The sequence below is a fragment of the Meriones unguiculatus genome, chromosome 7 (genome assembly GCF_030254825.1).
Source record: "Meriones unguiculatus strain TT.TT164.6M chromosome 7, Bangor_MerUng_6.1, whole genome shotgun sequence".
NCBI lineage: Eukaryota > Metazoa > Chordata > Mammalia > Rodentia > Muridae > Meriones > Meriones unguiculatus.
Window position 1 is genome coordinate 83401280 of NC_083355.1, and position 12921 is coordinate 83414200.

Genomic DNA, 12921 nt, shown 5'->3' on the forward strand with positions numbered 1-12921 from the left:
CCCTTCTTCCCGCGGGGGGGGGAAAGATACACTACTTTCTAATTAAAGTAGTGTGCCTTGGATAATGTGTAGTGAACAGTGAATGGGCTGGGGATAGAGCCCAGAGATAAGGGGCATCACAGGCTTTGTGTGCGTGAAACCTGGGGTTCAATCCTTAACAGCGAGGCAAAGACGGAAATCCACCAAGCTGGGACTTCATCCTGTGTTCCACATACTCTTCCGGGTGCTGGGGACTAATTATTGAAGAGTGTTTACAGTATATTGAAGCTCTTGATTCTATTATTATTATTATTATTATTATTATTATTATTATTATTATCTTGATTCTTTGACCAATCTGTGAAAATTTAGCCTTTGGATTAAAAAATATTTTAAGGGGAGCTGGAGAGATGGCTCAGCAGTTAAAAGCACTGTCTCTTCTTCAACCCCAGCACTCCAGAGGTCCTGAGTTCAATTCCCAGAAACCACATGGTGGCTCACAACCATCTATAATGTGATCTGATGCCCTCTTCTGGCATGCAGGTGTACGTGCAGATAGAACGCTTATATACATTAAAAAAAAAAATCTTTAAAATTAGAAGCAGGGCATGGTGGTGCACGCCTGTAATCCTGGCACTCAGGAAAGCAGAGGCAGGCAGATCTCTGTGAGTTCTAGGCCAGCCTGGTCTACATACAGAGAGATTCCAGGACAGCCAGAACTACACAGAAAAACCCTGTCTCAAAAAAAAAAAAAAAAAAAAAGGACAAAACAACAACAAAAAGAGTCCCAGAGCTCATATCCTAGCATGCATATGATATGCACCACACACATCTGTAACTCCAGCTTAGGTGTAAAAAATTGACAGTTGTTGGGGCTCGCTGGCTTTCAGCCTGCACAAACAACCAAAAGCCTCAGGTTCAGCAAAACAGCCTGTCTCAAAGGAAAGGGAGGAGAGTGATGCAGAAAGAGTTTCCATTGTCTTTGACTTGTGCATTCCGGTAGATACATTCTGGTAGATGTATGTTTGCACACTGGTGTGCGTGCAAACACACACACACACACACACACACACAAATAATAATAAAAAGAAAATCAAAAGCATTCAGAAGTTGAGTATCTTCATTTTCACTTAATTATATCAGGGAAATGTCCTCTGTTATGAGAACTCTTGTAGACAGGGCTACAGAGAAGGCCCAGCAGTTAAGAGCACTTGCAGACTTTCCGTTTCTAGAGGCTCTGAGTTCGGTTCCCGACATCCACCTCTATCAGCTCATGACTACCTGTAACCCCAGTTTCAGCTGATCCAGTGCCCTCTTTGGCCTCTGTGGGCACCTGCATATATATATACCATACAGAGACAGAGACACATTAAAAAACCAAATCTTAAAAAATAAAAAGAGGCCAAGCAGTGCTGGTACACGCCTTTAATCCCAGCACTCAGGAGGCAGAGGCAGGCAGGTCTCTGAGTTCAAAGCCAGCCCAGTCTACAGCGTGAGTTCCAGGACAGCCAAGGCTACACAGAGAAACCCTGTCTCAAAAAACTTTTTTTTTTTTTTTTTTTGTGAATAGTTGGATATGGTGGCACATACCTTTAACCCCAGCACTCCAGAGGCAGAGGCTGGCAGATCTCTGTGAGTTCAAAGCCAGTGTGGTCTGCATAGTTTTGGGACAGCCAGGGCTAACAGGAAAGGCCCTGTCTCAAAATAAATAAAAATCCTGTAAATACTTTCGTAGCTACATAATAATTCATCATGAGCATATGCACAATTGCTTTTTTAGTGTTAGATATTGAAGCCATTTCCAATTTGCTGCTACCACCATGAACAATGACACAGGCATTTTCTATTATCTCCTTAGTATGCACACCACACAAACTAATATTATGTAAAGGGTAATCTCTTCAAGGTGACACAAAAACATTGCGGCATAGTCTTCCAGAAACTGCAGAATCAGGCAGTCTTGGTAGGGTTTGCCTGTATTGTCACACCACTGATAACATGGATATTATCTGGTCAAAAACTTGCTGATTTAATAATTTATACTGGACTGATTTTAATTATTTATTTACTCTGGGTTTCCTGTGTCAATCTATATTATAGCTCATGCTGGCCTGAAACTCACTAGGTAGTAATCCTCCTGCCTCTGTGTCCTCAGTGCTGAGGTTAGGTGTGTGTCACTCGCCCAGCTGAACTCAGTTTTTAATGAATTCTGAATTATAATTATCAAAAAGAAAAAAAAAGCCCGTTTTAAAACATAATACAATCCAGGGAAATGTAAAAGATATCAACAAAATGAATATATGCTACTGTTCTGTGACTGAAGAAGTTTCACATAAAAGTGCTATGGCTGGATCTTTATGGGGAAGGCTCAAAATACTAGAACAGTATGAAACACGTAAACATTGACTTACCAGGTGAAGAGTGAAAGCAGAAAATTATAGCTAATAGAAACGCAGGTACAGTTCAAGGCCAGCCTGTTCTACAAAGAGTCCAGGACAGCCAGGGCTTACACAGAGAAATCCTGTCTCAACAAAAACAAAACCAACCAACAAATCAAACAAACAACAACAACAAAACCCCGCAGGTATAACTACTGTTGTCATCTCGGAAAATTGTCAAAGATGAATGTGTTGGAAGACTGCAGGTTTTGTCTGCAGTGACTGCATAGAAAAGACATCTGAAACTCTCTCCCTTTGACGCTCTAAGGAGCTCTGTGGGAGGTGCTTGGGCCTGACAGCACTCAGTCTTGTTTTGCTTAAGCTCTGTGAAGAGAAACTGAGTTGTGTGCAGCGTTGTCTGAGGAAAGAGCTGGATCCTTGAGAACTCGAGGTGCGGATGGTTGTTAGCCCCCAGGTGGATGCTGGGAAACAAATCTAGGTCCGCTCCAGGAGCCCTCAACTGCTGAGACATCTCTCCGGCCCACTACCTTCCTTGTTTTTTTAAAGATCCATTTAAAAATATAGTAAGAATATAATAAAGGTGTTTGTCTGCATGCATGTATACCACCTGCTTGCCTAAGGTTTATTTTTTAATTTATGGATATGTGTGTTTGTCTTTGTGAGTTTAAGTACAAGAGCCCAAGGACCTCAGGAAAGGGTGACATTCCCCAGAACTGAGTTAACGGGGTGATTGTGAGCCACCATGTGTGCAATGGGAACTGAAGCCAGGGCCCGGCAATAGAAATAAGTGCGCTGAGCTGTCTCTTCCCCACCCCTCCCCTTTCTCCCCCTTTTGTTGACCCCTCTCCACCAACTCTGGTCTCTGCAGGCATTTGCACCACATTGCACATACCCCCTGACACACACATACACAGATTCTGAAAATTAAAAAAGCTTTTAAAAAGTTTTATAGAATTGTGTCAACACTGCCTTTTGGACACAAAACTTTCATGTTTCTCACTCAAAAATTCTTCTCCGTTACTGCCTCACACAACTTACTAGCCGCCAATTTCAAACGCCAGTTTCTCTACTGAAAGACCAAAAAAAGAAAAGAAAAAAATCCAGCAACACAAAAAGCTGCTGAACGTATCCTGATCCAGTCTTCAATCAATTCCGAACTCATCCGCCCTCGTGGCTGCCCACACTCCAGCTCAGCCTAGATGAAGAATGCCTTTCTCGCACTCCTCGGCAGGAGTTGGGCAACGTCACCTCCTCAGGGATGCACTCACTGATGGTTTCCCTCGGGCTGTGTGTGTCCCCTGCCGGCCCCCGTGTTCTCATCGGACTTCTCCCAGAGCTTCACCGGAATCATGATTACCCCCTTATCACACAGTGGCCTAAGGACAGACCGTTTCCTCTCCCCTTTCTCTCTCGCACCAGGCACCTGTCGAAGTCTACAGCAGTAAGTGTCCTCAGCCATCCGTAAAGTGAAGCGGCGGCTCTAGCTTACAGGTCTCCGCTTTCCTCCAGGAGCCCGCTCCCGCCTGCCCGCGGGTGCCACAGCGCCTTCCAGAATCGTCCTCATTTGCCGGCTAAACAAGAGCCGAAGGTGTTCACTCTTCTTCATCTACCTCCTCTCGCACGAGTCTGTCCTGCCAACCTAACTTCTCCGTCGGAAAAAAAAAAAAAAAAAAAAAAAAGACCAATCTCATTCCACCGAGCTCGGCCGCAAGATCACGTGTGCGGGGACGGGAGCCAGAGGGTGACGCTGGCTCAGCTCACGGTACCGCCAAAAAGTCCCAACAGCCGATTAGGGGCGCTAGGAAGAAAACCACCAGGAAAGCGGAGGGAGAAGCTGGGGCGGAGGCCGGACAGCCGGGCCGAGGCCTCTCGCGCAGCACGGGAAGCCTCCCGCCTCCCGGGCAGGCACCCCGCGGCATCCTCCGGGCGCGGACTCCCCAAGACGCGCGGGGAAAACGCTCGCGTCGGTCCGACTTCACAGTCCCCGCCCTGGAGCCGCCCCGCCCGCGCGCAGCCCCGGTCCCCGCTGCTGACACGGCAGGGGGCGAGGAGGACGCGAACCCATCCCAGCAGCTCTTTATTCTATGCAACCGCCCCAGAAAGCCTTCGGTGCCCGGGAGCCGCGTCGGTGTGGGCACTGGGCACCGAACCGCGCTTAAACGCTTCCGGAGGCCTGCTCTGCTTCCGCACTGCCTCCACGCGCCCCGCCCCGCCCCTCATCGCCCCGCCCCGCCCCTCATCGCCCCGCCTCTCTTCATCTCGCCCCGCCCCTCCGCAGCGCTCTCTGGGCTCCGCACCGCTCATTGGCCAGCTGCCCTGCCAATCCGAAAGATGTCAACGAATCACGCTTTTGAAAGGGCGAAGAGAGCGGGAAAAGAGGCTTACGCCCGGGCTCCTCCCGCGCGAGCCTAACGCCCCCAAGCGGCTGGAGGCACTGGGCGGGGCGTCATTTGCATAACGGCCGCCCCTCGGTCTCCCTGCCCGGGGCCGGAGTCCCGCCCCTCTCCCAACTAGCTATCTGTTGGACCGCCGGCTGGTCACTCGGACCAGGCAAGCCTGTGGGAGCGCTGCAGGGGCTGGGGCGGGCGGGTCCGGGGGGGCGGATTGGCTCTGGGGAGACTATAAGAGCCGGGAGGCCGGCGGCGGGACCCCGGAGCCTGGGGCGCGCTCGTGGAGAGCGGAGTGAGGCGACCGTTGGCTGGGGTCCCGGCTGGCCTCTCCCTCCCGACTCCCGCGTCCTAACGTCGCTCTTCGCCCGTGTTGTTTGTGCTGTTTTCCCCCCCCCCCCCCAGTCAGGATGTCCGCCCGCGGCCCGGCTATCGGCATCGACCTGGGCACCACCTACTCGTGCGTGGGGGTCTTCCAACATGGCAAGGTGGAGATCATCGCCAACGACCAGGGTAACCGCACCACCCCCAGCTACGTGGCCTTCACGGACACGGAGCGCCTCATCGGCGACGCGGCCAAGAACCAGGTGGCCATGAACCCCACGAACACCATCTTCGACGCCAAGAGGCTGATCGGGCGCAAGTTCGAGGACGCCACGGTGCAGTCCGACATGAAGCACTGGCCGTTCCGGGTGGTGAGCGAGGGGGGGAAGCCCAAGGTGCAGGTGGAGTACAAAGGGGAGATGAAGACCTTCTTCCCGGAGGAGATCTCCTCCATGGTCCTCACCAAGATGAAGGAGATCGCCGAAGCCTACCTGGGGGGCAAGGTGCAGAGCGCGGTCATCACGGTGCCGGCCTACTTCAACGACTCGCAGCGCCAGGCCACCAAGGACGCGGGCACCATCACGGGCCTCAACGTGTTGCGCATCATCAACGAGCCCACAGCGGCGGCCATCGCCTACGGCCTGGATAAGAAGGGCTGCGCCGGGGGCGAGAAGAACGTGCTCATCTTCGACCTGGGCGGCGGCACGTTCGACGTGTCCATCCTGACGATCGAGGACGGCATCTTCGAGGTGAAGTCGACGGCCGGCGACACCCACCTGGGCGGCGAAGACTTCGACAACCGCATGGTGAGCCACCTGGCGGAGGAGTTCAAGCGCAAGCACAAGAAGGACATTGGGCCCAACAAGCGCGCCGTGCGCCGGCTGCGCACCGCCTGCGAGCGCGCCAAGCGCACCCTCAGCTCGTCCACGCAGGCCAGCATCGAGATCGACTCGCTCTACGAGGGCGTGGACTTCTACACGTCCATCACCCGCGCCCGCTTCGAGGAGCTCAACGCCGACCTCTTCCGGGGGACCCTGGAGCCGGTGGAGAAGGCGCTCCGCGACGCCAAGCTGGACAAGGGCCAGATCCAGGAGATCGTGCTGGTGGGCGGCTCCACCCGCATCCCCAAGATCCAGAAGCTGCTGCAGGATTTCTTCAACGGCAAGGAGCTGAACAAGAGCATCAACCCGGACGAGGCGGTGGCCTACGGCGCCGCCGTGCAGGCGGCCATCCTCATCGGCGACAAGTCGGAGAACGTGCAGGACCTGCTGTTGCTCGACGTGACCCCGCTGTCGCTCGGCATCGAGACGGCCGGCGGCGTCATGACCCCGCTCATCAAGAGAAACACCACGATCCCCACCAAGCAGACGCAGACCTTCACCACCTACTCGGACAACCAGAGCAGCGTGCTGGTGCAGGTGTACGAGGGCGAACGGGCCATGACCAAGGACAATAACCTCCTGGGCAAGTTCGACCTGACCGGGATCCCCCCGGCGCCCCGCGGGGTCCCCCAGATTGAGGTCACCTTCGACATCGACGCCAACGGCATCCTGAACGTCACCGCCGCCGACAAGAGCACCGGTAAAGAAAACAAAATCACCATCACCAACGACAAGGGGCGTCTGAGCAAGGACGACATTGACCGCATGGTGCAGGAGGCCGAGCGGTACAAATCGGAGGACGAAGCCAACCGCGATCGCGTGGCCGCCAAGAACGCGGTCGAGTCGTACACCTACAACATCAAGCAGACGGTGGAAGACGAGAAACTGAGGGGCAAGATTAGCGAGCAGGACAAAAACAAGATCCTCGACAAGTGTCAGGAGGTGATCAACTGGCTCGACCGGAACCAGATGGCAGAAAAAGACGAGTACGAACACAAGCAGAAAGAGCTCGAGAGAGTGTGCAACCCAATCATCAGCAAACTTTACCAAGGCGGTCCCGGCGGCGGCGGCTCCTCCGGAGGACCCACCATCGAGGAAGTGGACTAGGCTTGCGCTGGAGTCCGCGTAAACCTCTTTTCCTTTTTTTTTTTTTTCTTTTTTTCTTTTTCTTTCTTTTTTTTTCTTTCTCCCCCCCCCCCCCACCTTTTTCTCCCTCTTGTTTTGGTTTCTTTGAGATGTCCTCGTGCCAAGTAAGATCTATTGTTGGAAGTCTTGTGCCTGTTGCGTACATATGAAAGGAAAGGTGCAGCAACTCAGTTCAGTTCTAAAAGGTTCGTTCTAAAGTTTGATTTGGGGGAAAAGTGAGGTTTCCCTTGGGTGCATTTAAAGTGGTTGCTGGCTTGAGCACGTTTTTGGGGTTAAGCTTAGTTTGTACGCGGAGAGTTGCTCGGAGGGGGAAACCTGATGTTTGCACACCTGTCCTATGGAAGCATGCTAACACCAAGCTACAGGGAAGCTTGAGTTGTTTTATTTTTACGTACTACTTTGAGATTAAAGTAAACACTGCAGTAATTTTACAGACAGGTATATTCTGTGAACACATGAATGCAAATTTAAAGTAAAGCTGAAAATTGATCTCAAAATTGCTGTCTGGAGTTTTCAATTTCTCCGTCCCATGTTTTGCTCACATTGGATCTTTAAGGAGTTAAGATGGTGTGAAACTTCTCTAATCCAGTTTTCTCTAATTCTCAGATGAAGTTCCTGCCTGGAATCAACAATTTAAGGGGTGAAGAATCTTGGTAAACTGTCCCACCCTTCAGGGTACAGAAAGCTGATGGGGGTGGGGGCTTTTCTTCAAGTGAGTCTAAACGCCTCAGCCCTGGCTTTAGTAATTAGTTTGAAAACAACAACAACAAAAAAACCTTCCTGAATGTTGCAGGAAAGTACAGGCTGTATTCCAGGGTCCTGTAGAAAACAGTTTTTCTCTAGGGTAACAGAAATGACAGCGTCTTTTCACGCTAGCCAAAGGGGGTATAGAAGCATGCTGGCTCCTGAACCTAAAGGCAAGTTTAAAAGTGATTCAGTGTTGAGTCCCCGTGTTCAAGCTTGTTTTCATCTCCAATAAAAGAGCTCAACTGTCTGAGCTTAGGGCAGATCCTGTAAGAACCTGAGTGTTTGGCAATTGTAATTACTTGGGAAGGGATTCCTTTTCTCATTTGAAGATCTTAGAGCTTTTACAATACCTGCTTCAATCACTTTTTTGTTTGTTTGTTTGTTTGTTTGTTTTGGTTTTTTTGAGACAGGGTTTCTTTGTATAGCTCTGGCTATCCTGGAAAACTCGCTGTGGACCAGGCTGGTCTTGCACTCATAGAGCTCCGCCTGCCTCTGCCTCCCAAGTGCTGGGATTAAAAGGGTGCATCACCACGATAGGCTTTCGTTTATTATTATTATTGTTATCACATTTGTTTATTTTGGGGGTGGATGACTTGTGTGAGTGGTTCTCTTCACGATGTGTGTCCCAGGACAGGTTTTCAGGTTGGTAGCGAGTGCCTTTACCTGCTGTGCCATTTTTAGTTTTTAATGGAATTACATTTAAAATTTTCCTTAAGGGGCTGGAGAGATGGCTCAGTGGTTTAAGAGCACTAGCTGCTCCTCCAGAGGTCCCAAGTCCAATTCCCAGCAACCACATGGTGGCTCGCAATCATCTATAATGAGAGCCGGTGCCCGCTTCTGTCATGTAAGCATGAATGCAAACAGCGTGCTTATATACATAAATAAAGCTTTTAAAAAGAGGAACTTTGGAGAAATTTGCTGTAGTTGATTTGAAAATGCGTAGGTTTGTGGTTTTTTGGGAGACAGGGTTTCTCTGTGTAGCCCTGGCTGTCCTGGACTTACTTTGTAGACCTGGCTGGCCTCAAACCCATAGAGATCTGCCTCTGGGACTAAAGGTGTGCACAACCAGCTTGAAATGCACAGTTTTAACAGCACATAGACAGTTTAACATCTAACATAGAGATCCGCTTCGTGTTATTTTTAAAATACCAGTGATTTTTAGAAGCTATATTTTCAATTTAATACTAGACCCTTCTTTGTTATCCATAGATTTAGTTTTAGAATAATATAAATTAATTTAAAAATTAGGAAACAAGCTAAGGATAGTGGGTTTTGGTAATGACCTTGTCACATTATAGTTGACCCTTATTATATAGGTAAGCCTTTCTTTTAACAGGCCTCGCTTAGGTTGGGGGGAAGAGGGTAAATGGGCAGTTGTAAAATTGCTTCAAAATAGTTACAACATTTTCAAAGATTACTCCATACTTCGGAAATGTGAAGGGAGATTAAGCCATGCTGATCATCGCAGCAATGAGCAGATAAGGATATAGTGAACCAGGACTGCACAGGCCATCACATAAACATCTGAGTAAATCCATACTAATGGATTCTAGACTTTAGTTTTTTGAGAGAGTGTGTTAAGGTAGCCTAGGCTAACCTGTGTCGCCCAGGTGACCTTGAGCTTTTGATCCTGCTTCCACCTCCCAAATAAATTACACGCGTGTGCCACCACCCTGGCTTACCGTGGCGCTTTTTATAAGATAACCCCGGTGTCCTGGAACTTGTTTGTAGACAAGGCTGGCCTGTAATTCACAAACTCACAGAGATCCACCCACCGCTGCCTTCCAAGTGCTAGGATTAAAGGCTTTAAAGGGACTTTTAACACGAGTTTCAGCAGGACGACATTCTTTATTGCTCTTTCATTAGCCCTTTATTAGTTCAAGGTTTTGTTGTTTGGTTGGTTTGGTTTTTATTTTCCAGTCCTCAGAAACGGAGGACCAGAGGGTGATACTGAACACGATACCTTGTTTGTGCTAGCTGAGCACAAGTCTCCCTAGCCCTCTGATGAACATGTCCTGCTCTGATTTCAAATAAGGCCTTTCTACAAGTGCAGACTGGTATGACTCATTTCAGGCCTCACTTCGGAAGGGATTGGTCTCTAAAGTGTTGGCGACCAATGCTACGATGGTCTGACCTCCGGACACGTGCTGTCACACTAACCTCAGTATGTTACATGGCCTCATTTACTATTATTTTGAGAAGTAATTTGTAAAACTAGCTTTTTGTGTGGGTTTTGAAGTTTTTCAATCTTCTCAAATTGATCTAGATTGGACTATTACTAAGATAAAGTCACTAAAAGTAACCCGTGTTTCCAAGAGTTAATTGAAACCGGTAACTCGAGAACACCTGGAAACTTGCTACCAGATGTTAGGCCAGTCCTGGTCAAATGACAGTGGAAACAATGCGTAAGCCCTTAGCAGGGCTTAAATTACAGTTCCCGGAATAATTAACATCATTTGAACTATAGTAGCTGCGGTGACTAAAGCAAATGCAGCATGTTTACAAATAGAAGGTAAGAGATAAACAAAGGTAATTTAAAACAGTCCCATCTGAAGGATTACTGTGTCTCTGCTTTAAGGTGATAAGTCGAGATAATCTGTCCAGTAAGATATGGTAATGTTTATGTAATTGAGATATGTGACATTTTGAAACAATCTCACTTTATATTTCTTAGAGCATTTTGTCTACTTATTGGAAAGGCATTAAACTTGTTGTATGCACCTTAGGGGATATTACATGACACTGAATGTATCACCTATTCAATACTCAGTGAGAGCTTAATGAGAGTTTTTGAGAATTAGTGATCTTTTATTATTTATTGGTTTTTCGAGACATGGTTTCTCTGTATAGCCTTGGCTGTCCTGGAACTCACTCTGTAGACCAGGCTGGCCTCAAAGTCATAGAGATCCACCTGTCACTGCCTCCCAAGTGCTGGGATCAAAGGCATGCACCACCACTGTCTAGCTGATCTTTTATTACATGTAAAATTATTGTATGAGTATGGGTATTTTGCCTGCATGTATATCTGTAGCCACATGTGTGCCTGGTGCCCACTGAGGCTAGAAGAAGGCATCAGATACCCCAGGGAGTGGAGTTAAAGACTGTGGTGAGCTTCTATGTTGGTTCTGGGCATTGAACCTGGGTCCTTTGCCAGAGCAACAGGTACTGAACCATCCTTCCAGCCCAGTCCTTTTTTTTTTTTTTTTTTAAATTACAGTTTTTGGGGTGTCTGTGTGTGTGTTTGCATTTCCACCACAGTGCCTATGTGGAAGTCAGAAGATAAGTTGTGAGAAGGGAGCTCTCCTTCTACATGAGCCCAGGAGCTGAACTCAGGCCTGTCAGCCAGCATTTTACCCCCCGAGCCATCTCACTACCCCCTTTCTTTTTCTTTTTTCTTTCTTTCTCTCTTCCTGTCTTTCTTCCTTCTTCCTTCCTTTCTTTTTTCCTTCCTTTCTTTCTTCCTTTCTCCCTTCCTTTCTCTCTCTCTCTCTCTCTCTCTTCTTTCTATAGAGCTAACCCAGGGCTTTGTGCATGCTAGGCAAGTACTCCACCAACTGAGCTATATTCTTACATTCTCAGCCCATAATTATCAATCTTATCTATTTATTTTGGTTTTTTGAGACAGGTTTCTCTGTGTTCCCTTGCCTGTCCTAGAATTTGCCCTGTAGACCAGGCTGGCCTCAAACTAGAGATCTCTCCTGTCTCCGGGGTGCTGCAATCAAAGGTGTGTGTGCCTCTACTGCCCGTATCAATCTTTTATCTCAAACAGGAGTACAATCAATATCTGGATGGAATAAAAAAGATCTTTTATGAAGTTAAGTGGATAGGCACATAAGACATTCCTATTTGAAAATGCAGGTTGTAGAAGTTGTGTTGTAAAGCAGATTCCCTTTGCCTTTGGCCTCTGGAAATTAAGATTAAAACCAACCATCCTTGACTTACCTGAGCTCCGTCCTCAGACTGCACATCGTAGGAGAGAGCAAACAAGCCACCTGCCTACAGGCCACACACAGAAATGAACGTAAGTAAAGATTTAATTCTAACACACAATCATGAGTTACACCACCATTGCCAAGGAAATACACAAGAATTAAGAAATGTGGGGTGGTGAGGGCGAACACCTTTAATCCCTGCAGGAAGGAGAGATAGGTGGATCTCTATGAGTCCAAGGCCAGCCTGATCTACAGAGTTCCAGGACAGCCAGGGTTACTATACAGGGAAACCCTATCTAGAAAAACCAAAGAAAATAAGAGTAGAAGAGGTTGGAAGATCACATATTTCTCTTCCTGAGGTCCTGAGTTCGAGTCCCAGCACCCATATCAGTGGATTACTATGACATAAAACTCCAGCCCCAGGAGGAATCTGACTTCTGTGGGCCTTTGCATTCGTGTGCCAACAACACATACACAATAATAAAAATGAATCTTAAAGAAGTAGAGGAGGAACATTCAATTGCTTTTGTATGTGTAATGCACAAATAGGCCTTAGTAAATGATCTCAGCTAGAAAATAGATACAAAGTTTCATTCCTGAGGAAAAAATCACAGGTCTTTAAAAGAATCCAGTTTTATTCTTGGTGTGACTCTTGGAATGTGAATATTTTAGTGCCCATTCCTTCCTAGTTTAGAGGGGCAGTGCTTAATTTTAAAAATGTCATTAGAGCAAGTCAAGATGGCATAGGCACCCTTCTTCACCACGTTCAGGGAAGGGAAGTTTAGGAGAATAAGCAGCCGAGAACATTCAGTATTTGGCATCACGAGTATTCCGTTTTTAGAGTTTAACTTGCTAAGTAGCTCAGGCTGAACTCCCAGTCCCCCTGTCCCACAGATCTCCGGTGCTGGAATTTTACGTTCATGGTGCACCACCATGATTGTCTCAAGCTTTGCTCTTTTCTCTCCTGGGCGGAGTTACAACACTGTGGAACTCACTAAATAAGCATGTGATTTTTTTTTTTTTTTTTTTTTTTTTTTTTGAGACAGTGTCTCTCCATAGCCCTGTCTGTCACTGTGTAGACCAGGCTGGTGAAGAACTCACAGAGATCTGCCTGCCTCTTCCTCCT

General features: G+C 47.9%; 1 protein-coding gene across 1 annotated transcript; it reads left to right on the plus strand.

Annotated features, from left to right (window-relative positions):
• The first annotated feature begins 4782 nt into the window (after nucleotides 1-4782).
• Hspa2 (heat shock protein family A (Hsp70) member 2) lies at nucleotides 4783-7613 on the plus strand. Its single transcript, XM_060387675.1, has 2 exons — nucleotides 4783-4928; nucleotides 5171-7613. The coding sequence occupies exon 2, from the start codon at nucleotides 5176-5178 to the stop codon at nucleotides 7075-7077; it is 1902 nt and encodes a 633-aa protein (XP_060243658.1). The 5' UTR covers nucleotides 4783-4928; nucleotides 5171-5175; the 3' UTR covers nucleotides 7078-7613.
• Nucleotides 7614-12921: the final 5308 nt, after the last annotated feature.

What these genes read in the sequence shown, in the direction of transcription:
- Hspa2 (XM_060387675.1), top strand. Translation starts at nt 5,176, where the DNA reads ATGTCCGCCCGCGGCCCGGCTATCGGCATCGACCTGGGCACCACCTAC.